This window comes from Mobula birostris, chromosome 13 (genome assembly GCF_030028105.1).
Source record: "Mobula birostris isolate sMobBir1 chromosome 13, sMobBir1.hap1, whole genome shotgun sequence".
Taxonomy (NCBI): Eukaryota; Metazoa; Chordata; class Chondrichthyes; order Myliobatiformes; family Myliobatidae; genus Mobula; species Mobula birostris.
In genome coordinates, this window is record NC_092382.1 from 35,455,108 (window position 1) to 35,482,925 (window position 27,818).

Sequence of the window (27,818 nt, forward strand, 5' to 3'; positions counted from 1 at the left end):
TTGGCAAATCAAACAGGCTTGTATTTTTGCTGCAGCAGCTTCCCCCAGCCTGGGGTGTCACCATGTACGGAGCAAAATATTACTCATTCCGCCCTTGCCAAGGTGGGTGTCCGTATGCAAGCAATCGAGCATCATAGGCAGCAATGCATCAGGAATACAGACCTGGACAACTGGACAACAGCGTCCCCCTGGAGTCTTTGAACTGTAGCCCTGTCTGCAGAACACAGCGCTCGTGGTGTTTTAGTCAGGGTGACGGCCAATCGCTCTGCAGTTAAAACTATCGCAGTTGCCTCCTGCGCAGCCTGCTTGGCTGCCAAATCGGCCCTGTTATTTCCTTTAGTCACTGCAGATTCATCTTTTAGATGAGCAGAACATTCAATAATGGCTATTTTTTCGGGGGGGCGGGGAGTATGGCCTGAAGAAGGTTCCTTACATACATGACATTCTGGATGGGGGTCCCGGAGCGGGTGAGGAACCCTCGTGGCGCCCAGAGCTGTCCAAGGTCATGGGCCACCCCAAATGCGGAGCGGGAATCTGTATAAACATTGGCCTTTTTGTCCTTGGCTAAGATGCAGACTCGTATGAGAGCAACAAGCTCTGCCTTTTGGGCAGAAACTGGGGGCTGAAGAGTGCCACTCTGGAGCGTGCGGTCGTCGTCGGCAACGGCGTAGCCGCAGAGGCGCTCCCCTGTCTCAGAGATCGTGAAATGTCATCCACGTACAAAGTGAGCTGTGGCCCCTGGAATAGCTGCATCTGAGAGGTCGGGACGCGGTTAGGTGAGAAAATAGTTCCATAGCAAATAGTCATGAGGAGGCTCAGTCAACGCAACGGAGGCCGTCTCTAAAAATGCAGCAGGGTTTACGGTATCACAGTATGCAAAGTTGAGGAGTGGGTGATTAAGTAATGCTATTTCATAACGGCTTAGTCTGGACTGAGTAAGATGTTGGGTTTGGTGGGTGGTCAGTAGCGCTACAATGGTATGGGACGAGTACACTGTAACTGGCTGTTGGAGGGTGATGTTGGAAACAGCCGTAACTAGGCAGTAAACGGCCGGGAGCGTCTGCGAACAGGGGGGTAATCCCTGCGCTACGGGGTTTAACTTAGTGGAATAATAGGCACCGGGCCTGCGTCTATCTCCATTAATCTGAGTGAGCACTGCGGTGGCGCAGCCATCAAAAACATTCACAAAAAGCTGGAACGGACGAGCCGAAGCTCTCGAGAGGGATTTTTTCAATTCCTCGAAAGCCTCTCTCTGTTGCTCAGTTAGCCCTAGGGGCCGTTGAAGCGTACAGGAAGCCAGAGGACTCAAATGTTTTGTATACAGAGCAACACTGGGAATCCACTGTCTGCAAAAGTTTACCAGCCCAAGGAAGGCACGCATGACTTTCGGCGTAGATGGCAGGGGCGTCACAGGGATTGGGGTTACCCTTTCTGGGGTGAGCTGCCTTTCGGTTGCACTCAAAAGGGTTCCCAGAAATCTCACTTGCCGCTGGGCTCTCTTTACATTTTGGGACGGGATCAGGTATCCTCATGAATGCAGAGCTTTCAGAAGCGTATTGGTGTCCTGCACGTTTGAGGTTTCTGACGGACTTGCCAGTAGGAGTTCATTCACGTACTGTGTTACCGTAGAGCCCCCGGGTAATTGTAAATCTCAAAGCTGCCTGTGTAATACCTGTGAGAAAAATGGTGGGGGAGTGCACAGGTCCTTGGGGTAACCTAGTCCAAGTGTACTGCTGGTCTTGAAAGGTAGATGCAAAAAGGTACTGTGACTGAGGAGCAAGGGGTATTGCAAAAAGCGCATGCTGCTGATCAACTATAGTGAAAACTTGGTAATCCGGTGGAATATTGCTTAAAATCGTAGGGACCACCGGGTGTATAGGCTGCACAATATCATGCCTTCGGTAATCATTCTCTCTCTCCGGGTCATCTTTACAAAGTTTAAACAATGGCGTGTTATTTACAGACCTATTTAATGTTTGCCCCATGTTTCCTCATCGGATGGTCAGCCGCCTCCTTTTCTCACTCCCATTTCAGGGTCCTGACCTTCGCGTGGGGGATTTCGTCTCTTAAAAACCGTCTGAGGCTGCGTGCTGATACTCCACAGTGCGGTTATACCACCTTATAATCTATAACCCCTACTCCCCGTTAATCTTGTGCTGTGTCTCTCTGCATCCACTTCAACGTCCTGACCTTCGCGTGGGGTATTTCCCCTCTTAACAACCCGTCTATAGCAGGGTGCTGAGACAGGCGAATTGTCACAATGTTCCCCAAAACGTATTTACAGCATCCGGACAGATTGCAGAGGAGAGCCACTTCCCCTGTGTTTGACCAAACGTCCGCTCTGCCCTCTGCTGGTCAACTTACTGCGCTACACGCCCCGCACCCACCGCCCCCGCGCCAATTAGAATGGTTACCAGCTCCAAAACGTAATAGGTTACTGCCACTAACCCGCTGACCAATTTGCTGTAACACACTCAAAGAAAATGTAACAGATCACTTCCAATGATCCGCTGCCCAATTTGTTAGCACCGGCAGGCTTTAATATTCTCAATACTTCTTTGGGGACTCTAGCCCCTTACCTTACCTTTGTCGGGGACTCTAACCCCTTACCTTACCTTATACCTCATCGGGGACTCGAACCCTTCTTTTAAACTGTGGTACTCGGACGATCCTCAACTCAGGTTTCGAAAGGATTCCGTCAGATGATTAGCCGCCAGATGAGGGGATCGTCAGGGTGGGCAGTTAATGAGAGAGGTCAAGGTAAATCTTACCTTGTGGGCCCACCTGTCTCACGTCACCGCCACCGAGTCGACCGCTGACGCCGTCTCACGAGACCTCTGACCTCGTCTTGGACTCCTGGCTGGCTCGCCAAATTGTCGTACTCGATCGGACCCGATGCAAAAACAAATGTACTACAAAAAACACTAACACACGTAATTCTTTTTCAAATCTTTATTCTTTACTCATAGCATGCTATGGGGGAAGTTACAGACTGATTTCCCAAAAGAGCCACTCCAGACACTGCCCTCGAATTAAACAATTCTCCACAATTTATAACATTGATAAGGTAGCAGGAAATCTTACGATTACAAATTTAGATAATATTAGAATCATTTTAATCACATATTAAGATACAATTAGATGTAAAATAATCATTGGTCAGTTAGTTATAATTATTTTAAGCCAAAGCTAGCCCCTCAGTTCCTCATTTGGACCCTTCCCCTTTTCTCCAGAACATCCTAGCCCCTACATTATACTTCCCATATTTAGCTGTACCTTGAGCTGCTTCTGCAAGATCAGATAGTTCCTTATTTGAGCCTTTGCCTGTCTTTAGACAACAATGACTAGTACGTCACCGGTTGCTGGGTAAAGCTTCTTTTTGACTGTCCAAAACAGTAAGCTAAGGCGCCCATAAGGTGATTGATCATTAATTAATCATTGTTCTTCGTCTATACCCGTATTTACCCCTTCACCCCAGCAGAGGTTTGTTAGAGATTACAGCAGGGCATTGATAGGATGCAGAATTGGGCTGGGAAGTGGAAGGTGGAGTTCAACTCAGATAAATGTGAAGCGGTTCATTGCGGTAGGTCAAATTTGAAGAAAACATATCATTAATCATAACAGTCTTGGCAGTGTTACGGATAAACGAGAGCTTGGACTCCGTGCCCATAGGACAGGCAAAGCTGCTGTGCAGGTTGTCAGTGTTGATAAGAGGGTGTACAGCGTGATGGCCTACATCAACCGTGGTATTGAGTGAATTCAAGAGCCTTGGGGTAATGTTGCAGCAAGAGACGTCTATAGTTGGATCCCACTTGGAGTACTACGTTCAGTTCTGGTCACCTCACTACAGGAAAGATGTGGATACTATGGAGAGAGTGCAGAGGAAACTTACAAGTCTGTTGCCTGGATTGGGGAGCAGGCCTTATGAGAACAGGTTGAGTGAACCCGGCCTTTTCTCCTTGGAGCGACGGAGAAGGAGAGGTGACCTGATAGAGGTGTAAAAGATGGTGAGAGGAATTGATCGTGTGGATAGCCAGAGACTTTTTTCCCCCAGAGCTGAAGTGGCTACAACGAGTTCGCATAGTTTTAAGGTGCTTAGAAGAAGGTACATGTGTAATGTCGGGGGTATGTTTTTCCACACAGAGAGTGGCGGGTGAGCAGAATGCACTGCCAGCAAAGGTGGGAGATGCTGATAAAATAGGTTCTTTCAAGAGAGATGAGTAGATGAAGCTTGGAAAATAGAGAGCCTTGCGGCAGGGAAATTCTCAGCAGTTTATATGATCGGTACAACACTCTGGGCCAAAGACCCTATAATGTGCCGTAGATTTCCGTGTTTCTCTGTCTTTATCAATACGTCCGTTAGAGGGAATAGAGCAATAGAAAATAACAATATGAAAATCTGCAGATTTATCTTTCTGGATAGGAGGAAATGACATGCTATCAGGTGTTGTTCGTTTTATTTAATGTAAAATCAATACTCTCAATAGTAGAAGAAGTTGTGCACTTTTTTATAAATTTGACCTGACAAATACTTCGAAGTTATTTCTTGTTGTATAAAAGGGATTGCAATTAAATGCCAACACCGATAAGAATATTGTTTTCGTGAATATATTAAGGTATCTAGATTTTAAGTAGCAAAGTAATCGCACTGAAAGTAGCAATCACTTTAAGATGGATTACAAGCATCGCCAAAGTATGCTACCTCAATATAAATGTAGAATTTAATTCAAAACAATCATATGGAATTCTTCCCGCATTTATTATATTAGTTCCATAGTCTGCTGCTAATATTTGAGCACCGCACCCTTTATTGTGTATATATTGAACAATTCTACAACCGCGTACTTTACAGACAATAACATATAGAAAGTGCAAGCAAAAGAGAGCACATTTAGTTTTTTTTTGGTCTTCAACGGGCTGATGTGAAGTATGGGAATGAACCGTCGACGATTCGAGCTGCAAGTGATTTGGAAATCCTGGTGTGCTGTCGGTCATTTCATCATTGCTGTCAGTCGAAGAGAAAACATGGAAAGCCAGATGCAAGCGAATCTACGACTGGGCCTCTGTTCGAGCGAAAATGAGGGGCATCAAATTGAATAGAAAAACACAGTTTCACCAAACAAAGTAACTTTTGGAACAATGTTCAATGTGGAGTCAAAACAAACAATTTCTTTGAAACATCCATTGTTGGCGACAGATTGTCTGCAATATTTCTGGCTTACACAACCAGTCCGCTTCGACTTTTAAAAAGTAGTATATTAAAAGAACATGTGGAGTGTGCAATGTCACAAAATTCGCTTTAACCTTGGAAATCATGTTCTGCACGCATAAAAACAGAGCTTCTCATAGGCCACTGACGGAAACTTGATGTATTTTTGGAAACAGAGTGTTAAACAGACACAAAAATACATCAGAAAATACAAGGCAACCAATGAATATATATTTCTGGTTACTGTGGATAGTCTAGAAGAAAGGAAAGAACTCGTCTTGTTCGTTCTGAACAATATCGGCAATTCAGGGTAGCAGAATATCAACACAACCACTGTCCGTCACGTTCACACAGTCTAAGCAATAAATTATGTCACTCACAACATCATTGCGATCGTCAGGAACCAGATCATGGAGCGATCATATATAAAACTTTATTTCTGCCGATTGCCGCTGTACAACAAATTACTTGGGATGATGAACTATTTTCTCATACTCCGAACATGCTCATTTATTTCATTTTTAAAGGACTATAATTCAAAGTAATTTAAAAGGAGGAAATCAATGATTTATTAAATTGAATGCTGACTACAGACTTCATTAACACTCTTCCTGTAACGCAAGATCCTCACAAAACCACGAGATTGTTCAATCACATCAATACAAACATAGAAGGACAATTTTCTTTGCTGGGTTATGATTACAGACTGATTGAACCAAAGTAGAGCAAAATGAAAATAAGTGCACTGACCATGAATATTGGAAAACAACCCTTCAGGGTCTTGTAGATCATGACATGCACTATATAGATAGTCGTTGGTGTAATATTCGGCTTCATTAATGGAAGGAATGGATCCAGTAACTAAAATTCAATGAAAGAGATCATCAAGGTATTTGTTTGGTATTTTTCTTGTTTTTGTAATGAACACATCATTCAATCATCGCGTCAATGACTGTATCATCTTTACCTTAAATGGCATAATCGTTGAATACCGTTCAATAGAAAGTGAAAAGGAAGATGCGCGTTCCGCCTTCAATTGCTAATGAAACAATCGATATGTGTTTATGGAATCGATTTTATTGCTAACTCGTTTGTGTATTGCTCTTGTTAACGCTTTCATTGACGGATGAAGGTGACTAAGACAAGCCTGCTGGAGGAGAATGAGGAAATATGTAGATAGAAAGACAGATAGATTGATAAAGTAATACAATGCAAAGGTATTTATCTCGGCCTTCCTTTAAGTGGGGACAGTTAATGTTATCGGTTACAGTTCAGTCGATATATTAAGCAAAAATAAAATCAGCTGAAGTGACTAAAGTCGTCATCCAATTAGCAGAACATTTTTATAGGGAAAATAGTTCAAGTTCCTAGTTAAATGTCTTCGTGCAAGAATGTGAGTCGGTACGTCCTTGGAAAGTTTGGTAGAGTGAGCCATAGTTCGTGGTGGGTAAAGTATTGGAGAGGATAGTCAGCGACATAATTTACCTGCTTAAACCACACTCAGAATATCACGCTCAGTTCTGGTCAGCTCATTTTAGAAAGGTATGAATCCTCAGAGATAGTGTAGAAGAGATTGAACACAATGATTCCCGAACTAGGGGCAACAATTTATAATTATAGATTGTTCGAGCTGGACCTTTCCTCCTTAGAGGCTTTTCCCAGATCGGAAGTGGTTAATATGAGGAAGCTACCTTTAACCTGATTCGAAGAAACAACGCAGTGTTGTCAGTGGTAATTTTGCTAGATAGATAGGGGTGAAAGCGTGGAACGCCCTTTCGCGCTGGTATTGGAGATAGATATATTAGGGCCATTTAAGAAACTTTTCTGTGGCCACATGTGGTCCATTGCTTTATGTGAAAGCAACTAAAGAATGTGTAGGAAGGGAGAGCAAAATTGATCCCGTGTAAGTTAACAGGTCGGCACAACACCGTGAGCATAAGGAACCGTACTGTGCCATATTGCTCGATGTTCAATGTTCTCCGTTCTGCATTCTACTGGCGAACAGGGAAAAGTTCAGAATTCGGAATTGCTGAGAAAAGTGCGAGTTATTTCAGGAAAGAAGAAAGGGAATGCCTCTAATACTCTGAAATATTGGAGACTATATCAGCAGATGCTGGCAGAGTATGCTTCAGATTTCTATTATCCATTGAGCTTCCGTACGTTGATCGTGAGTAATATCATACCACTCCAGACTCCACACTCAGAGAGCTGATACCTGGTTCTCAGCATCCTTCATAATTCATATCTATTGTGCCGTCGAACAATCTATATGGCTTTTCATCATCTACTTACCGCATCTACTTATGTCCTCGAAGCTTCTGACTTAATTTCTCACGTGCCTTAAGGTTTCCTTTCCCCTCATCCGGTCTCGCCTATCACCTGCCAACCTGTACTCCTTCCCCATGCTCCATCTCCTTATTTTGGCTTCTGTAACTCCTTTACAGAGCTAATAAAGTGTTTTGGTTCGAAACGTTGACAGTTCATTCTCCACCATAGGTGCACCTTGATCTGCTGAGTTCCAGTAGAACATTGTGCGCTTTGCTCAAGATTTCCAGCATCCGCAGAATCTCTTGTGTTTATTGTATAACTTCACACTATTATTTTTCTTGTTACAATTTCATTTCTGAAGTTCCTATACAGCCATGTGTGTGTGTGTGTGTGTGTGTGTGTTTTATTATTATTGCTTGATTTTGTTACCAATATTGGATGAATTGAGACGGTATCAATTTGTGCATAGCGGATTCCGTGTCATACTACACACCTGAACCTTGCATCTCAGTAAATTTCTTGAATGGTGGAATATTCTCAATTTCCTCGTAAATTGCTTGGTAAAAGTCAACAGGTGATCCATAGCCACTCATTAGTGCATCTAATAAAGAGAGAGTGGGGATGAACATCCGCATAAACGAATTTGTACACGAACATTATGCTTAAACTAAAATTAATTAAAATGATCTTAGTCAAGGTGAAGAGTTAGTGAACGTGATCGTTGAATCGACCGATGTGTGGATGATGCCTCTGGCCAATCAACCGAATAAATTTGGCATCAGAAAGATGAAAGGAAGGGTACAGAATAATGAGCATATTTCCGATTATTGTTTAATAGTGAATACACATCACATTTGAATCGATGACAAGTTTAATATTATGATTAGATAGATGCGAATGCCATCATTAATGGTAGCGGATGAAGACAGGATGGAAATTTAGAGGTCACTCCAGAACATGACAGAGAAAGCCTGGCTGTGTTGAAGAAATATAAAAGCATCGTGAATATGGAATGATGAAATGATAAGATGATGAAGAATGGGGAAAATGCCTCCTCTTACTTCGATTGGGAGAACCGTATCAGAATATTCGAGGATACAGAGCAGATTCTTGAAATTTATACTTCCAGGTGTTCAGAGCATGGAGGTATTACAGTGAGATACACAGTAAGGTAGCCACTTAACAAATCAGATTTAACCATTTTCCATTACTACATAATGAAAATTTATCATAACTCCACGATCACTAAGGGCCAGTGAAAACCACCATTACAAATGTCCCACGGAAGGCAAATAAATTCCCAACAAAAGCGATGAAAACATATTTAAGTTTAGTCATGTTTGCACAAAGATCATGTTTTGGGAAAACCCAAAAAAACTGAAAACGTCACAATAAAACGTCGATGTAAGGATTGGCCCTCACCACTGATTGCTGACCGTCTCCTTGCTATCGTCACCAGTATTAATAACTCAATGATGAATACAAATCCAAGGGTTATGCAGACAGTAACCATGATGGATGGGGTCCAGTTTCCAAAATCTTAAAACGAAAAGTAAAAACATGTATTTCGATAAACACGAAACAAACACTATACATCCAATGCAACGAAATTTTGAGCGATCTTTAATGAACTTAATCATACATTCAGTTATCACGATTTTTAAAAGTTATATCCCTATGTATTTCATGACAGAAAGAGCGGAGCGGAGACACAAAGACTATTTCACAATAAAGCCTGATATGTCAAAAGTATTTCCCAGCACAATAAACCTTCTCTCCTTCACCTGGTATCAGATCAGGATAAACACCTCAAGTAACGTCGTGTTCAAATTCCATTTCCCCGCACATTGCTGGATTGAAACAGCAAGAAGGAAGGTGAGTTTAATTATAAGAAAACATTTCCAGGAAAAAAAAATATTCCATCGTACTTATCCTTGCATTTCTGTTAACCGCCTCCAATCAGCACAGAGAGATTTAGCTAGTAATGGTACACGGTTAAGTGTACACTCAATGAATTCAGAAAATATTGGAAAGCTGCCGAATATTATCACTGACACTCTGATTGTTACCAGCAGCTGCGGAATTATTTTCATTCCAATTATGTACTTATACGCCAGGCCTACATAGCGAGGTTGGTCTTTATGAAGGCAGAGCAATACTGAGGAAATGGGATCTTATACCCTTACTATTTCTTCCTGCACGGGTGCATGCAGGGTCCAAAAATAAGACTGAGCACTTGCACTGTTACAAATCGTCACCAAATCTCGAATACTATTTCGGGTCCGACATTTTATTCAACTATATTGCCGTTGAGCACACATTATATGCAGCGCCTTCGCAGGATAACTAAATAATCATCAGACCATGCTCCCTTCTCACTGATGCGATGTACCGGAGCCTTGGGTCCTCACAACTGGGCTCAGAAATAATTATTACCTCTCAACCACCATGCTCCTGATAGGGTGCATTACTTCAATTATTCCAGTGGTAAACTGATTCCACAACCTATAATTTATTTCAAGGGTTACATAACTCTTGTTCTCAGCATTAATTTTTACTGATCAACTTGTTGACATTTTTTTCTGATTTTGCATTTGCGTACTTAGCTGCTTTTTGCTATTTGTTATTTTTCCGCGCTTGTTTCTGAGTAGTTCTTTAAAGTTTCTGTTGCGTTTCTATACATGTACAGTGAATGCCGTAAGAAAACGAATCTCAAGGCAGTATATGACGATATATGGATATTTGGTAACAAATTTCCTTTGAACTTTAATATTTAGTATCTGCAAACACCAAAACTTTCTCAAGAGTATTGGACGAGCAACTAATTGATTCACAGAAAATGTCTGACCGGGAGTGGAGATCATGTTTTTAACAATTCTGCATATTCCTGCTCAAAATATTTGAGAAGACGATCAGGATCCCATACAGTTCTAAAATATCTATTGTGAACTCAGCAATTAGGAAATGCGAATAATCAATTCTTGATATCTGCAGCATAGATGCAAAATGTAAGCGTCAAAATCCATACCTGAATTGTTGCGTTCAGTAGGAGTCACTCCGGAACCTGTGTACATATTGCAAAGAAGTTTCAGAAAACGCATCTCTATTGATGTTTATATTGGATATTTCTCATTCTGAAATTAACAAATCATTTGAAGAGAAATTGGAAATGTCAGACAAAGCACAGAGCATACCAGAACAAAGAACGATGACATCTTCTTTGTGATCACAGTCGTGTTGACCAAATGATGAGGAACGACAGCTGGACAGAAAAGGTTCACTTCCCGTGCATTTTACTTCATCAAGCCAGACAGGACCGGCTGCCTGGGTCATTTTAACATCTTCTGGAGCCCAGAGAGCAAGGCCACACCTTAGCTGTCTACAGACAACATTGGCATCAGCCAGATCCCAAGAGTCGTCACACACCGTGCCCCAGCTGTCATTAAACCAGACTTCAAGCTTTCCGGAGCAGTTGTGATTGCTGCTAACAAGACGCAATGGAACATCTAGGCATGAAACAATAAAATTGAGATTTATTTAATAATTAGTCTGGGAATCTGAAGTTCGTCAGAGAGAAAATAGAACTAATTATAGAACGCAAGGGCAGGCACCTCGGCCCACCATTTCTTTATCCAACACTGCCAAATTATACCACCTCTCTTCTGCCTCACATAATCGATATCGCTCAAATATTTACACTTGCCTACTCCAGCTGAAAGCCTTTTAATCACGATAACTGTAAATATTTCTATTATCACTCCTCAAAACCTGCTCCAAGCAATATCATTCTCAATTTACCAATAAAGGTTTTCCTCAACCACTTCATTTAAGCCGTCATCTGTCACCTTAAATACGTCCATTAATATTTGATTTTTTTTTTACAATGGTTCAGACTCTCTACCTGGCCTGTCTCACCTAATGATACGTATCTATTAGGACTCATTTTAGGTGCAGAATGGACCCCAAGTGTTTCCATTCCTTCTTATCCAGGCAGACTCTGAGTAAATCTCTTTTATAAACCCCACATGCTTCTTGAAATGCGACGAATGGAAATATAAATGATATGAAATCATTGCTTTTCATATCCACAAATAGTTTATGAAGTCCATTCATTGTTGAACGAACAGGCAACATATCTTATTCTTATCATTAGTGTCCGATTAATGAAGGCATTACGTCACAGATCTTGCTCTTCAACTCATACTTCATCATGAAATGCTGAAAGACATGATGAAGGACAAAACCAATTTCACTGTCAGCCAGTTTGTTTTTTGTCTTCAGTTCATACCGGCGAAACAAAAAACACTCGAATACAGCTCATGCACATCCTTCAACTCCAGCCATAAATGGTGGGCGTTATATATACGTCGTCCTATGTTCTCTCTAGTTAACCACTTGTGTTATTTTGGTTAAGTAATACAGAATGCCTTGCTCTCTCATTTTCTCATATTTCCAACGAAATAGATATCTTTTATCTATTGATCGTAGCCTTTATTCACCTTTCTATATTGCCCAATAGCCCGACCGTCTTTATGTATCCTGCTGTTTAGATATATTTACTTCATTTGTTTTATCCAAATCAACAATGTCTCTCGCCTTTGACTATCTCCATACTTTCCCTCGTTCACTTCCCTCCTTCCAAGGTAATACCGATTCCCAAGTCCGTCCAGCTGGTCAGAAGACAATTCCTGCATATCATTTATAATCTTGCCTGATAACAAATGTTCCCGAGGAATTCCAATTAACTCCCTCTATCTTCTGTCTGGACATGGAATTCGTCACAATTCACTCCCCTTTGGCAGTGCTCAACAGAGTCGTGGGAAACCAGGATTCTGGTCAATGCGCGCCCAATTTCGTAGAGGGCAAGAGGAACGAAATTTATTTTTCTGATAGCGGCATTAATACAAGGTTTTCTGATTTCAGCAAAGAAGTTTTCGAATTCGTCACCTTTTAAAGGGAAAGAGGAGAATGCGTTTTCTTGCAAGCAGCCTCTTTCAGTGATTCCTTCCGTCATATTGGTTTCTGTTGACAAAATAAATATTTTGACGGATTTATACATAAATATGTAAAACGTAAATAGATATAAGACTGTCTTATTTACCTTCGCAAGCAACTCCTGCATCCTCAGTATGGTCACACTGGTGTTTTCCCCACGGTTGCGACTGACACTGCCAAAGGGTCGATTCGTGTGAAGTACATTCAATCTCATCCAACCATATAGGTCCACGTCCCTTTCCAAATTGATATGAGCCAGGATAAATATTATTCATTGGTCCACATTTCATTTGTTTGCAAATCACTTCTGCAGACTTGCCATAAAGGTTCGTGGAACAGACTGTTCCCCAGGTCCTGTTGTACCACACTTCAATTCGTCCTTTGCATCGACTACCTCCGTCCTGCAGGCGCAACTTTTTGTGCTCTGATAAGGATGCATTTGAAGACAAAAGTTGTCGCAAAATTAGCATACAATGGGAAACGCGTTTTTTTTCTACTTCTGCAACAGAAATTAGCCGTGTGTGTGTGTGTGTGTGTGTAGAACAAAGATAAAAAAATAAAATGAGCACATTCAGTAGGAAGTTATTGATTAGCAAAATTCAACGAACCCAGGAAGCACGGAGTGATATATTGTGCTGAATTACTGAAAGGAGGGTACGGGTTAGTGACGGAACATTGAGGAATAGAAGATCGAGCGTCTGATACTGGAATCTTATTGGATTCACCAACAATTGAGAATGGTAAATATTTGAATTCATTTAAGGAAGAAGTATGATGAGCAGGGAGAATCTGTCCATCCTCTGTCCTTAACGAAAAGTATGAATTGAGACATTGGAAATATGTTGACCGACAGAAACCGTCACTTGCTCTTCAGGGCAAAAAAAAAACGTGGTTAAATGTTTTGACTGTCCCTCAGTACCTCATTCTTAAGACCGCACCTACTAAATCCAGACTAGTAACAGACTGTGATGAAATAAAGGCGAAATTACAATATTATTTTCATTTATTCTATCCCCCGATTCGATAAGAGTGTTTAAAACTGATTTTAGGATTTATTTGTGTATATATATAATATATATTCCAGGCATTATCTTCGGAGATTCTAATGTAATCACCTACACTATTTAATCGCATGCAAATCACCTTGTTTTGAATTCGGAAAAGCTGACCTCACATTAGCTTCTGGCTTTTTGCCACTTCATTTAGCCACAGCTACTCTGATTGTGTTATCTGCCTTTTATTCCTTTCTGCGGCAATACAACTCAATAGAATATTCGTCTTCTCTGGACACACTACAGCCTTCTAGTCTCGGTATCAAATTTCTACCGTTGGCTCTTTTAGTTGATTTTGTTTACAGATATTATTTTACTCCTGACTTTTTTCCCAATTAATTCAGTAAGTGAGAAGAAGAGGTAAAGAAACATGGGGAAAAAGAAACAATGGGAATTGAAAGACAATGCTATGTTTTTGAATCTTTTTTTTTTTTGGATTTTATTATACGGAATTTCCATCGATCCGATTTGATAAATTGTATTATTCTGTCTCTCCTGATTTGGACTGCTATGTTATTTCTAGTCACTAGATGGCCCTGCTTACTCGCATGTTCACAGCAACTTACTACTGCTTTGCTAAGTAATTGAATTTCATCATAAGATCAGGTATTTAAGAATCACTTGCATATTTTAATCTGAAACACTTTGCTACGGGTCGAAGGAATTTGGATCAATATTTGAATCTATCTTTTGTAAGAACGCCTAGCAGTATTTTTTTTTTCACAGCTCCTCGAGTAGTGTAACGAGTTGGTGAACAGTCAGTCAACCATCAAACTACACCGATACATAGACTGGAGATTATTTATTTGCCTCGCTTGAGTAAAGAAAACGGGGAAGCACTTGAGCGACGGCAGAAGAATTATCAGGCAGAATCAATACTGAAATCAGGATGATTAATGTTATGACATTAGTAATGGGAAATATAAACATTCCAGATACAAAGGGAATAAGTTTAATGTTTCTGCGTACGTGTGCTCCACGCATTATCAACATTTAGACAGTTCATTCTGGCCCAATCGTCTCCTGTCCAGTTTTACATTATTTATTACATCTCCGTAGTCATGGCGTGCTGCACAGACAAAGAAAAGTAAATTTAAAGAAAATTGAAATGTTCTTTACCAGAGCATGTCAATGTCACAGCTTCTTTTTGACTGCAGTCATGTTCGGCCCATGGTGCTGATGGACATTCCCAGAGAAATGTTTCGTTACCCGAGCATCTCACTTCATCTAACCAAACTGGGGGAGGGCGTCTTCCGCAGTAACCGTGAGTTTTATACTCCAAAGCATATCCACAACCCAGTTGTCTGCAGACCACGTTGGCGTCGACCAGATCCCAGGAGTCGTCACAAACCATGCCCCAAGATCCACGGTAATAAACCTCTAGCTGACCAGCACATGGATCTTCACTTCCGGAGAGTCGTAACTGCAAGTGGCCTATCGAACAGTAATATGGAAAGTAAATCAATACATTGGAAAGTAGAAACATCACCGGCTTCTCGTTTCTAAAGATGATTCTGAGATTATTATTATTGCTCTTAAAAAGAGCTGTGCCATGATGTAACAATTATTCCATAATTTGAAAATGTTTGAAATCCAAGTATAAAATGTGAAAGTTTGGATGAATACAACATATGAAGAAACGCAGAGTTGCTTCTATCATTAAGGAGGGAACTCAGAGGCTGGTAGTTGGACGTTTTCCCACATCTGCTGCTATTCCATTTTCCTGCCTTTCGCACAAACGAGGAAACTAGTTAGCCTGATCTCAGTGTTTGGAAATATATCGGGATCTATTATTAATGAGAAGGCAGAAGACAAACACATGTCTGACAAATGTACTTGCCTGACAAATCTGTTGGAATTATTTGAAGAAATAATAAGTAGGATCGACAGAGGAGAAGCGGTTGATTTTGCGGTACTTGGATCTTCAAACGGCCATCGTCAACCTGCCGCACATGTGGCTGCTTACCGAGTTAGAGCCCGTGGTATTAAAGGAAATATTCTAGGATGGACAGAGCAGTCGCTGATTGGCAGTAGGCAAAGATCGGGAATGAAGGGAACCTTTTCCCGTTGGCCGCCGGTGACACGTGGTGTTTTTAGTGGTCTGTGATTGGACCAATTCTTTTTACGTTATGCGTCAATGATTTGGATGATTGTGTTGATGAATTTGCTCAGAGGTTTGCAGACAATACGAAGGTAGCTGGAGGGACAGTCAGATTTGTGGAGGTGATAGGACACAGAAACACAAATATAGTTTAGGAAAGTGGACAAAAATGACAGATGCAATACCGTTTTGGGTAGTTGGATGCTCATGCACTTTGGTAGAAAAAAAAAGAAAGGTTTGACTGTTTCCTAACTGGAGAGAAAATACAAAAAGAAAAGAAGCGCAGAAGGGCTTGGGAGCCCCTGTGCAGGATTCTCCAGACGACAGTTTACTGGTGTGAGCCGGTGGATAACAAGACAAGTGTAATGGATGTAATTTTGGGACTATGTGAAGCACTGGTGAGACCTCACAAGTAGTAATCAGTGCAATTTTGGGCCCCTTATCTTAGATTGGATCTGCTGAACAAGGAGGGCGTCAAAGGAGGTTCACTAGAATGTCTTTTCATAAGAAGACCGTTTGATGGCTCTGGGTTGTGTTCACCAAAATTCAGAATAAATACCATGCCGAATCCTCGAAACTAGATTAGATTAGATTAGTTTCAATTTTATTGTCATTGTGCCGAGTACAAATACGAAGCCAATGAAATGCACTCAGCATCTGACCTGAAATGCAAAGAATAGTGTTATTTACAAAATAACTGCGAATAAAATAAGTGCTACAGCACACAAATATAAAAGTACTGAGACAGTACAATATGGATTCAATACTGCTTAGCGCCGTGATGAGAGGTTCAGCAGTGTCACAGCCTCAGGGAAGAAGCTCTTCCTGTGCCTGCTGGTGCGGGAGCGGAGGCTCCTGTAGCGCCTACCGGTTGGGAGGAGAGCGATAAGTCCATGGTCGGGGTGAGATGCATCCTTGATAATGTTTTTCGCCCTGCCCAGGTAGCGTTCATTGTAGATGTTCTCAACAGTGAGCAATTGCGTGCCGATAATCCGCTGGGCAGTTTTGACCACACGCTGGAACGCTTTGCGGTCCGATACACAAATCTTCCAAGAAACTCTGGATCCGCTGTGCTTTCGCTATAATTGCAGTTCTGTGTTGAGTCTAGGACAGGTGGTCAGGTAATTGAAATTGCTGACCTTCTCCTCATCTGATGCTCCGTTGAGGCCTGACCCATGGACCGGTGGTTTCCTCCACCTGAACTCAATACCTCCTCTTTGTCATGCTGACTTTGAGAAAGTGGTTGGTGCTGTGACACCGCTCCTCAGGATGTTTAATATCCCTTCAAAATGCTATTGTGTCATCAACTTTGTCAGTGGTGTCGTCAGCAAATCTGAGTATGGCAGAGGTGCTGTACTTTGTCATACAGTGTAACGCGAAGGAAACACGGAGCTGTGCTCGCAACCATTTGGAGAACCTGTGCTGATGGAGATTTTGGAGTAGATGTTGTTGCCATTGGGAACATATTGACCGGGTCTGCAGTCCAGGATGCAATTGTATAAGTAGTTATTGAGGTACAGACTTCGAGTTTTTGATCAGTTTTAAGGGGATGGTGGCATTTTATGCTGATCTGCAGTGAAGAAACAACCCTGCAATGTGTGTATCTTTGCTGTCCAGATAATTCTGGATAGTATGAAGAGCCAGTGAGATGACCTCTTTAGTGGACCTATTGCTCCAGTAGGAAAATTTGGGCCGGACAAGTCTCCTCTGAGGCAGAAGTTGATATGTCCCATTAGCAAATTCTTAAAACACTTCCTCATTGTTGCTGCCATTGTAACTGACAGATAGTTATTCAGGCAGATCATCAGGTTCTCCTAAGAAACCAGTATGTGAAGTATACTTGAAGTTGGTGGCGACATCAGACTGCCGAAGAAAGATGCGAAAGAGCACGATAGGCAGTTGATCAGCTCAGTTCTGAACTGGTTGGCCAGCCATCCCTTCTGGGCCGTATGCTTTTGGTGAGTTTACCCTCATGAACGCTAATTGCATGTCAGCCTCACAGTCTTGAATCACAGAATTATCGGGGGCTCCGGGAATACTTGATGGCTCGCCCATGTTTTGACAGTCAAAGCGGGCATAAAGTGGATTGAACCCATCTGGAAGCGAAGCTTTTTCCCACTACGTCGCTTGATTTTACACTGTGCAAACCCGTCCAAAATGGTCGAGCTTGCTTCATGGATTTCAGCAAGGCATTTAAAAAAGTACACGATGAAAGGTTTAATTAGAAAATAAGGAGACAGGGGATCCAAGGGGACATTGCTTTGTGGATTCAGTGACCAGCGGGGTGCCTCAGGGATCTGTTGGACCCCTACTCTTCGTGAATCTTATAAATGCTGTGAATGAGGAAGTGGAGGGATGGGTTAGTAATATTGCTGATGACACAAAGGTTGGGAGTGTTGTGGATAGTGTGGGGGGTTGTCAGAGGTTACAGCGGTACATTGATAGGATGTAAAACTGGGCTGAGAAGTGGCAGATAGAGTTCAACTTAGATAAATGTAAGATGGTTCATTTTGTTAGGTAGTTCGAATACAATAGCAGAATAAAGTATTAATGGTAAGACTATCGGCGGGGCCGAGTATCAGAGGGATCTTGGGGTCCGAGTCCATTAGACAATCAGGGTGCTGGGCAGTTTGACTCTGTGGTTAAGTAAGATTACGGTGCATTGGCCTTCATAAATCGTAAGACTGAGTTTGGGAGCCGACAGGTAATGTTGTGGCTATATAGGAACCTGGTCAGACCCCTCTTGAAGTACTGTGCTCAGTTCTGGTCGCCTCACTACAGGAAACATGTGAAAAGCATAGAAAGGGTGCAGAGGAGACTTACAAGGATGTTGCCTGGGCTAGTTACAGAGGAGATGACATGGGTAAATGGTTTTTTGTTTTTTTTTTAACGCAGAGAGTGGTGAGTGTTTGGAATCGGCTGCCGGCGACGGTGGTGATGACGAAAAAGATAGGGCCTTTTAAGAGACACCGAGACAGGTACATGAAGCTCAGGAAAATAGAGGGCTATAGGTAACTCAAGGTAATTTCTAGGGTAAAGACATTTTCGGCACTGCTTTGTGGGACGAAGCAGCTGTTATTATGCTGTAGCTTTTCTATGTTTCTATGTTTCTATGGTTCATGCTTAGTGTGGAAATCCCCTTCACCTTTTACATTTCTTCCTGCATAAAGTACCACGGCCACCTGTAACTTTCTTGTTCACCGGTCTTGTATGCCTCTTTTCTGGTCCTCGCCAGATTGCGAATCTCATGTTTCATCTAATTTTTCGTTTTGCGAAAGATTCTGAGTGATTCTGTACGTCCACACTCGTCTATAATTAATTATATGAAATATGTGAGAACCTCGGTGTTTTCATTCAGATACATAGATATGTTCTTCAACTCTGCTCAGTCCTCCGAAGAGAAGCATCCGATACCCGTCGCTTTTGTCTTCCCCGACGTCCCCTTTGCTGTCCAAATATATAGAGCTTGTCTGCTCGTCTGCAGGTACGAGAAGGGCGACCAAGAAATCAGATTTACCGAAATCCGGTCTGGTCATGCAACGACAGTTTTCCTCAGTTATGCATCCGGATATATAAATTACACGAACGACAAATTAAGAATTGCGCAGATGGATCGGAGGAATGTTCTGGCGGCGATGACAGCAGATGAGAAAAGGCTGAAATTTCTGGGCAGGACAGCCAGGATAGATATGTCGCACAAAGGAAGAAATACTCAATTGGCAGGGGTAGGCAACTGTGTCTGGCAAAAAGAAGTTATGGACTGCATAAAAGCCAAGGAAATGGTATATGAAGTAGAAAAATTGAGTCGGAAATTGGATGATCGGGAACTCTTAAATTCCAACAAAAGGCACCCAAAAAAGCTTGAAATATGAGCGCAGACTAGCCAATAATATGAAAAAAATGGATACCGTGTTTTTTTCAGTTGTATGAAGAGGGAAAGGGAGCTGAACGCTCGTATTAGACCACGGGAAAATGACACTGATGAGGTGGGAATTTGAGATAAAAATTGGCAGATGAGCTTAATATGTACTTTGTATCTGGGGTGCACTGTGAAGGCAGCAGCTGTGAGCTAGTAACCTGTGAATATCAGTTCGCAGGAGAGAGTGTTATTTCAAAGGAAAAATGCTTGGCAAACTCAAACGTCTGAAGTCACCTGGACCAAATGGACTAAATCCCGGAATTCGGAGACTGGTTTCAGAAGAGATAACAGATCCTTTGGTCCTGTCCTTTCAAGATTCACTTCATCTTATATATATACATATACATATATATATATATATATATATATATCAATAATTTAGACGATGGAATTAAATGCAGCATCTCCAAATTTGTGGATGACGCGAAGCTGGGCGGCAGTGTTAGCTGTGAGGAGGATGCTAAGAGGTTGCAGGGTGACTTGGATAGGTTAGGTGAGTGGGCAAATTCATGGCAGATGCAATTTAATGTGGATAAATGTGAGGTTATCCACTTTGGTGGCAAGAACAGGAAAACAGATTATTATCTGAATGGTGGCCGATTAGGAAAAGGGGAGGTGCAATGAGACCTGGGTGTATTGTACACCAGTCATTGAAAGTGGGCATGCAGGTACAACAGGCGGTGAAAAAGGCGAATGGTACACTGGCATTTATAGCGAGAGGATTCGAGTACAGGAGCAGGGAGGTACTACTGGAGTTGTACAAGGCCTTGGTGAGACCACACCTGGAGTATTGTGTGCAGTTTTGGTCCCCTAATCTGAGGAAAGACAATCTTGCCATAGAGGGAGTACAAAGAAGGTTCACCAGATTGATTCCTGGGATGGCAGGACTTTCATATGATGAAAGACTGGATGAACTAGGTTTATACTCGTTGGAATTTAGAAGATTGAGGGGGGATCTTATTGAAACGTATAAAATTCTAAGGGATTGGACAGGCTAGATGCAGGAAGATTGTTCCCGATATTGGGGAAGTCCAGAACGAGTGGTCACAGTTTGAGGATAAAGGGGAAGCCTTTTAGGACGGAGATGAGGAAAAACTTCTTCACACAGAGAGTGGTGAATCTCTGGAATTCTCTAAAACAGGAAACAGTTGAGGCCAGTTCATTGGCTATATTTGAGAGCGAGTTAGATATGGCCCCTGTCACTAAAGGGATCGGAGGTATGAAGAGAAAGCATTTCTGAGTTGGATGATCAGCCATGATCATACTGAATGGCGGTGCCGACTAGAAGGGCCGAATGGCCTACTCCTGCACCTATTTTCTCTCTAAAGTATCTACCTTGGTATGGTCCTGGAGGACGGGAAGTATCACTCTGAGAAGGGAGGAAGGCAAAGGAAAGAGAATTATAGTCCAGTTTACCGATCGTCAGTGGTTTGGAACGTTTTGGATTCTATTATAAATGATGTTGTTCCCAGAAAATCTACAGAATATAACAGACAATTAATCTTGAATTAATATCACAAAATCGATCTCTCTCCGACACTCCTGGTGACTAGACTTACTGATGCAGAGAAAAAAAAAATATTACATGAAAAATGGTATTAGTGCACGGACGAAAATATCAGTAAACTACTTCATTAAGAGATGTAGCGAAAAATATTAGAAGTAAAATATAATTATTTCCGTCCTATTTGAACATTTATTTGAGTCCTTATCCCTAATGGTTCCGATCAGAAATACTGCCAGGCGTCAGTACCATCGCCTCGTTTTACACTTCTTTGCAAATTTCCTCTCTCAAATTCCCCCTCCAGAATCCCTTCTTTGTTCAACTAAATGCTCAATTTCCTCTTTTTAAAGCACAGAACGAAGAAAACAGTTGTGCCTGGCATGTAACCTTCTCTATAAACTGCCTATAAATGCCCTAACACATAGCACTCTATTTTACTAAACTTAATGTACCTATCTAAGAGTTTCTGAAAAGACCCTATTTTATCCGCATCCATCACCGGCAGTGCATTTCATGCATCCATCACTCTCTGCAAAAAACTTACCCCTTCCACCCCCTCTGTATCGACTTCCAAAGAACCTTAAAACAATACCCGGTTGTAGTACAATTTAACTCCGAACAAATGACCCAAAATATATTTCCTTTAATCTTTGTATACACCTCTATCAGGTCACCTCTCATCCCCCGTCACTCCAAGAAGAAAAAGCCGGGCTCACGCAACCTATTCTCACAGGGCACAGTCTCCAATCCAGGCAAAACCCTCGTAAATCTCCTCTGCACTCTGTCGATAGTTTCCGCATTTTCTCTGCAGTATGGTGACCAGAACTTAACAGAATAGACCAAGCGGGGTCTGGCCAAGGTGTAACAGTACCCCGCGGCTCTTGATCGTGCCATCGCTTTAACTTAAATCATCATATTTTCAGACCTGAATGGAAGTCTGATTTTGAAAAGTATAAACTGGGAGACTAGCAATAATACGGAGGGAATAAGCAAGGGGCGGGGGGGGGGGGTAGCAGAGAGAGAGAGAGAGAGAGAGAGAGAGAGAGGGAGAGAGAGAGAGGGAGAGAGAGAGAGGGAGAGAGAGAGAGGGAGAGAGAGAGAGAGAGAGAGAGGGAGAAGGCAGGTAGAACTCCCAGTATTTAATTGTAATCAATAGCAAAATTGTCGAACTGCCAGGACGATCCCTTTCAGTATATATCCTAAATTATGAATAAATCGTTGAAAGCCTATGAAGTAAATTCGTAGTTCCAGCGAAGCAGAATTAATTTTGCACATTTTGCCCGGGTAAATGCGTTTTTATTCATCGTGTTCAGTTTTCTATGCACCTTCCCACATTGTACTGGCTAGTCGGTTAATTGATTACAATAAATTCGCTCGTATGTTTTAGGAGCGGAGCTGCCGTAGGAGCTGTGGTTGGGGAAATAAATTGGAAGCCCTGCAAGAGGAGATATGATTGATAACGCCGTTTTGATGAGAGAAATGGAGATATAAATACCTGCAAGTCTCAGTATTTCTAAATTTATCTCTCTAAATAATTAATAGCCACACGATATTAAAAATTACAATTTCCACTTTTCCATGCTATTCACCTGAACATAGGACGCCAACGCCGATGAAGTCAGAGGAAGACCGATTGAATATGGATGTCCTGCAATTTTGGAGATGAGATTCGTTTCCTTCACACTGAAGGTCGGTCACCCACACGGGCCCTTCTTTCCCTCTGTACCCCGAGGCGATGTCGGAGGATGTGGCCACACCGCAACGCAGTTGCTTACAGACGACGTTGGCTTCATTGATAGTCCAAAAGTTATCCTGTATTCTGCTCCATCTGCCATTATCATAAACCTCCACCTGGCCGTCGCAGCGGCTTCCCCCTTCGGTCAGCCGCAGAGACCACATTTCATCTACAATGTGGATGAGATTGTGTAAAACAATTAATAATTACTCAATGTATCCCAGATACTTTCAGCTATTAGCGGCAAATATTAGTTTATACACTAATTTCCTACAAGGCAATCTCCCCAGAAGCCATTTAACCTCTCTTCTCCCTCCGCAGGATAAAAAAAGACGCACACGTAGCGGTCCCAGGCATTATTCTTACTCGCCGAACATAAAGAGAGCCATTTAAAGTTTTATTATAATTCATTGTTCTTTTTCAACTGTTTATAATATGACTTAACTCACCTGCAAATATTACATCTTTATTTTTGCAGATTTTAAAATGGTACAAAAATTACTATCTTGAAACACCAATTGACATAATTCTCTGCACTTTCCAATAATTTCTCCTCAAATTTTAGTTTGATTCACTGTAGTACTCAAGGTCTGTGTATCCAAAATAAAACAGTCCAAATTGCAAACACAGACTGTAGCCACAAAAAAATTTAGATTTGTGGCATATTTTTGCAGAAAACTTTGGATGCATTCAATTGTTCTTTTTTTCTTTTTTTTTTGTCTCTGTTATGGATATCTTTTCGACCAAAGAAGGGTTTCATTCAGACTAATGTTTCAACAGCTCACCGGTGCAGATTAGGCTGGCGTCATTTCCATGCGAACAGCTGATCTGACTCCACGCTGAGACTTGGCAATCAGCTAATCGGGACTCATTGCCCAAACAAATGTAGTTATCCTTCCACACCGGCCCGTTTCCTGTGCCAAAGTATGCATCTCTGGGAGTTTCCTTTACTGCACCACACTGCAGCTGTTCACAGACCACGGCAGCATCTTCCAAGCTGAAGTACTCATCACAAAGTGTTCCCCACTGGCCCCCGTGCTGAATTTCCACCCGGCCAGAACATCTGCTGTCCCCATCAACGAGTCGTGCTACAGAATTCCCTGTTGTATTAATAATTGAATTCAGTTAATTAATCTCAACATAAACTAATTAAAAGAACTTGCACAGGATCGGACCACTATCCAGAGCATCTGCTCGGCAGAGCTTCGCGAAAATAACAGAGTATGGCACAATGTAGACCAGTATATCTTTTATCTGATTGACACACAATCATTTTTTTTCCCAATGCATTTTTAAGTGTTGTGAATAATCTACATACACCACGACAGGAACCTCGCGTTTTTGTAGGTTTATAACAAAATCAGTGCTATTGTTTCAAACATTGGGCCGAGCAGGTGAAAAAGTGTTTCCTTACCTGATTTCTATACAGTACTCCTGATTTTGTTGATCGTTCACAGTTTCATGCCCATCACTCTAAATGTTACATTTTGTCGAAGTTGAAAATACCAGCATCATATTCCACCCATGCTGTTCTTGCCCACTCAGTGGACGATATGCATATGCATCATATTTATCTATCTATCTATCTATCTATCTATCTATCTACCTATCTATCTATTTACATGTAATATTTGAGGATACTTCCTGCAATCAGATATTGTGCACTCAGACGGGGCATTTTCGATTTTCTCTTTCGTTATTGGCGATTAAATTGATGTTAGTCTTTGCTTGTGATGTTTATTTTCTTTGCACTTTTCCATTGTCTATTTTCATGTTTGTTTCTTTCACTGACGACTCATTTCTTAGGTTAATAAGCAACTTTCAAGTTGTCATTCACGTTAGGCCCCCCAAAATTGTCCGCTGATGATTATATATTACGGGGAATTCACAAGGCATCTGTCTTTGGACTAGCAGCTATATAGTTGATGTTTTATTTATTCTTCTGCTGAGGTTTTTATCATGTTTACAATCGTTATGCAATGGAACGGAAGATCAGCAAGTATGTGAAGAAGTGGCTTAGCGTACCGAGCAGCCTCACCAATTCCGCAATCTATAGTAGCCAGACAAAGCTTACCATCCCAGTGTAATCCCTTGTTGAAGAGTTCAAGGTATCCAAGGTAAGATATTCATGATGCTTCGAGACTCAAAAGACCCTGTCATCACCAACACCCAGCCGGTTGTGAGATCAGGCAGGAAGTTGTCAGCCCATGCAGCAATTGATGAGGCAGAGTCTAGATTGAAGGACAAGGAGGTGGTTGGGGCTACCCAGCTAGGCCGCCAGGGACTTGGCTGGACAGCCCACAAATGGTGGTTGTCCTCTACAGGTGAGGAGCGCCGTGAGCTTGTAACACAAGAAATACGAGAGGTAGAAGAGGAGAAGATGTTAGCTAAAACAGCAGTCCTGGCCAAACAGGGGGCTTGGACCTGGTGCGAAAGTGTTGAACAACGACATCTATGTTGGAATGTTCTGTGGCAGATGGAACCACTCCGCATTTCTGTTCTGTGCAGAGCAGCATACGATCTGCTCCCAACACCTGCCAACCTCAGCACCTGGTATGAAGATAAGACAGACAGATGTGCTGCTTGCGGCGAGAAGGGAACACTTCAAAGTATTTTGATTGCATGCAGAGTCAATCTTTCCTGCGCCATGTACACTTCGAGACATAGTACCGTTCTCAAAGTTGCAACAGAAGCGGTTGAGCAGAGAGTACTGCAGCACAACTTATCTCATGCCCCATGCTGCACAGAACATCGCATATCATTTGTGAAAGAAGGCTCCAAGTCCAGGGTGTACAGCGCAGGCCCACGATCAAGCATACTTTATTCAGCCAATGACTGGTGTGTCAAGGCCGACCTGGACGGAAAAGGCAGTTTCCCGGAGCAAATAGCCTTCACCACATTGCGTCCAGATATAATCGCACGGTCTGACACCAGTAGAGAAGTGGTTATTGGTGAACTCACAGCCCCCTGTGAAAACAACATCGATGAAGCCCATGAGCACAAGTTAACCAAGTATGCAGAATTAATGTCAGAGTGCAGCGACAGACGGGGGAATGTCTCATGCTATCCATTCGAAGTAGGTTGCCGTGGCTTTATTGCGTTCACTTTCCAGAAGTGGCTGCGTGAGCTCGGCTTTACTAGAAGAGAGATCAAGGCAACCAGCAGCGCTGTAGCTGAGGCAGCAGACACAGGATCAGCATGGGTGTGGAGCAAAGGTCCAGAGGGGCAGATAGTCGGACAGCGTATTTATTCCAGTCGGTCTTTATTCTTTGGAACGTAGAAATTTGAGGGGGAACTTGAAAGAGGTATTTAAAATTATGAGAGGAATAGATAGAGTTGACGTGGATAAGCTTTTTCCATTGAGAGTGGGGGAGATTCAAACAAGAGGACATGAGTTGAGAGTTAAAGGGCAAAAGTTTAGGGGTAACATGAGGGGGAACTTCTTTACTTAGAGAGTGGTAGCTGTGTGGAACGAGCTTCCAGCAGAAGTGGTTGAGGCGGATTCGATGATGTCGTTTAAAGTTAAATTGGACAGCTATATGGACAGGAAAGGAATGGAGGGTTATGGGCTGAGTGTGGGTCGGTGGAACTAGGTGAGAGCAAGAGTTCGGCACGGACTAGAATGGCCGAGATGGTCTGTTTCCGTGCTGTAATTGCTGTGTGGTTATATGGTTATATGGTATACATCTTTTGCAAACCCTTCAGTAGTTGTATAGGCACCCGAAGAGTAGACTATCTGTTGGATGGAACAACACTAATAGAGGCAGATGCCAAGTTTTTAAGCTCACCAGTGGGAGGTGGTGCTTTAGCACTGCTGGCCCACCACCTCGAGGGAGTCTTGATCATAAGCGGGCCGAAACTCCTGAAGACAAGTGGCAGATCAACTGATGATCCGACTGGTGACAGCACAAGACAGTTAGCATGTTAGTCCAACTGTATATTCAATTCTTTAATTCTGTTTGTCTCCTTCACTGTTGACTTATTTCTTAGGTTCCTAAGCAACTTTCAAGCTGTTATTCACCTTGGGGCCAACAAAGTGTTCAGTGGTGATTTTAAACTATGGGGAATTCACAAGCCATCTGTCGTTCAACTAACAGCTATATAGTTGTTATTTTAATTACTCTTCTGCTGAGGTTTTTGTCATTTTTACAGTCGTTATGGCTAAATTTGTATCAGTAAAATCCGACGCTATTGCAACAAGTTATCTCTCTCTGATCATGTATATTCTATACTGGTGCAAGTGCATGCTTGGAAGTTGTGCTGCAAAAACAATGGTTTGTATTCATCTACAGTTCCGCACCAATTCATCTGTGTGGTTCCTTTCAGAAGAAAGGGGAACCGTTTCGGGCAATATTCAATAATCCAGCAAAGTATCAGTACTAAAATACATAATATTTGATTGTTTTTTCTTAATAGAAATAGCCGTTATATAGCTACAAAGCCTGCTGCGCATTTTAACGTTTAATCAGCTTTATATCTGTATTTCGACACATGACAAAATTCAGTATCATTAAATTTCCTCAAATTATTAATTTTCACGTTAAGGTGTATGATATAATTTGAAAGGCGTGCTGAGAAATTTTGCGGCATGTACTTCGCACTCAACTTCTAAAGGAAAATTCCAGTTCGCATTTTTTATATATTTCCTATTGCAATAATGTATTGTTTAATTTATAATACCGCTGCATGCTACGCTTTTGTTGGTGATTTTTGTTTCAACTTATTGAAGCCTTCAAATATGTTAATTTCTTTCGTCAAAACCCAAATTGAAGTCAATCGTTATTTTATTCTTCAAGCAATTTCACCCTCTTAATCTGTACGTCAATGTCAAATGAAAATGATATCGAACTGTCGTCTGCTGATGCAATTTGCAAATCGCTAATGGGAAAAATGTCGAAAAGAAATACCTGGATCCTAGGTACTCACCAGAGCAGATCACACTGACATCATTCTCATGGGTGCAACGATGAGCTCCTGAAGAGAATGGACAGTCCCACAGCCCCGACTCATTACCCTGACATTCAAAGGCATCAGT

At 41.9% G+C, this 27,818-nt stretch overlaps 1 protein-coding gene across 1 annotated transcript; it reads right to left on the bottom strand.

The window, feature by feature from the left end:
* Positions 1-3,005: 3,005 nt before the first annotated feature.
* Positions 3,006-27,818, bottom strand: LOC140207891 (scavenger receptor cysteine-rich type 1 protein M130-like; the record flags this gene model as incomplete). The annotated part of the gene is made up of 12 exons (XM_072276435.1): positions 3,006-5,063; positions 5,960-6,070; positions 7,971-8,078; positions 8,900-9,016; positions 10,506-10,541; positions 10,672-10,983; positions 12,425-12,499; positions 12,579-12,896; positions 14,644-14,958; positions 22,638-22,952; positions 23,569-23,883; positions 27,710-27,818. Coding segments are annotated over 12 exons (2,145 nt in total), but the record flags the coding sequence as incomplete, so codon positions are not given.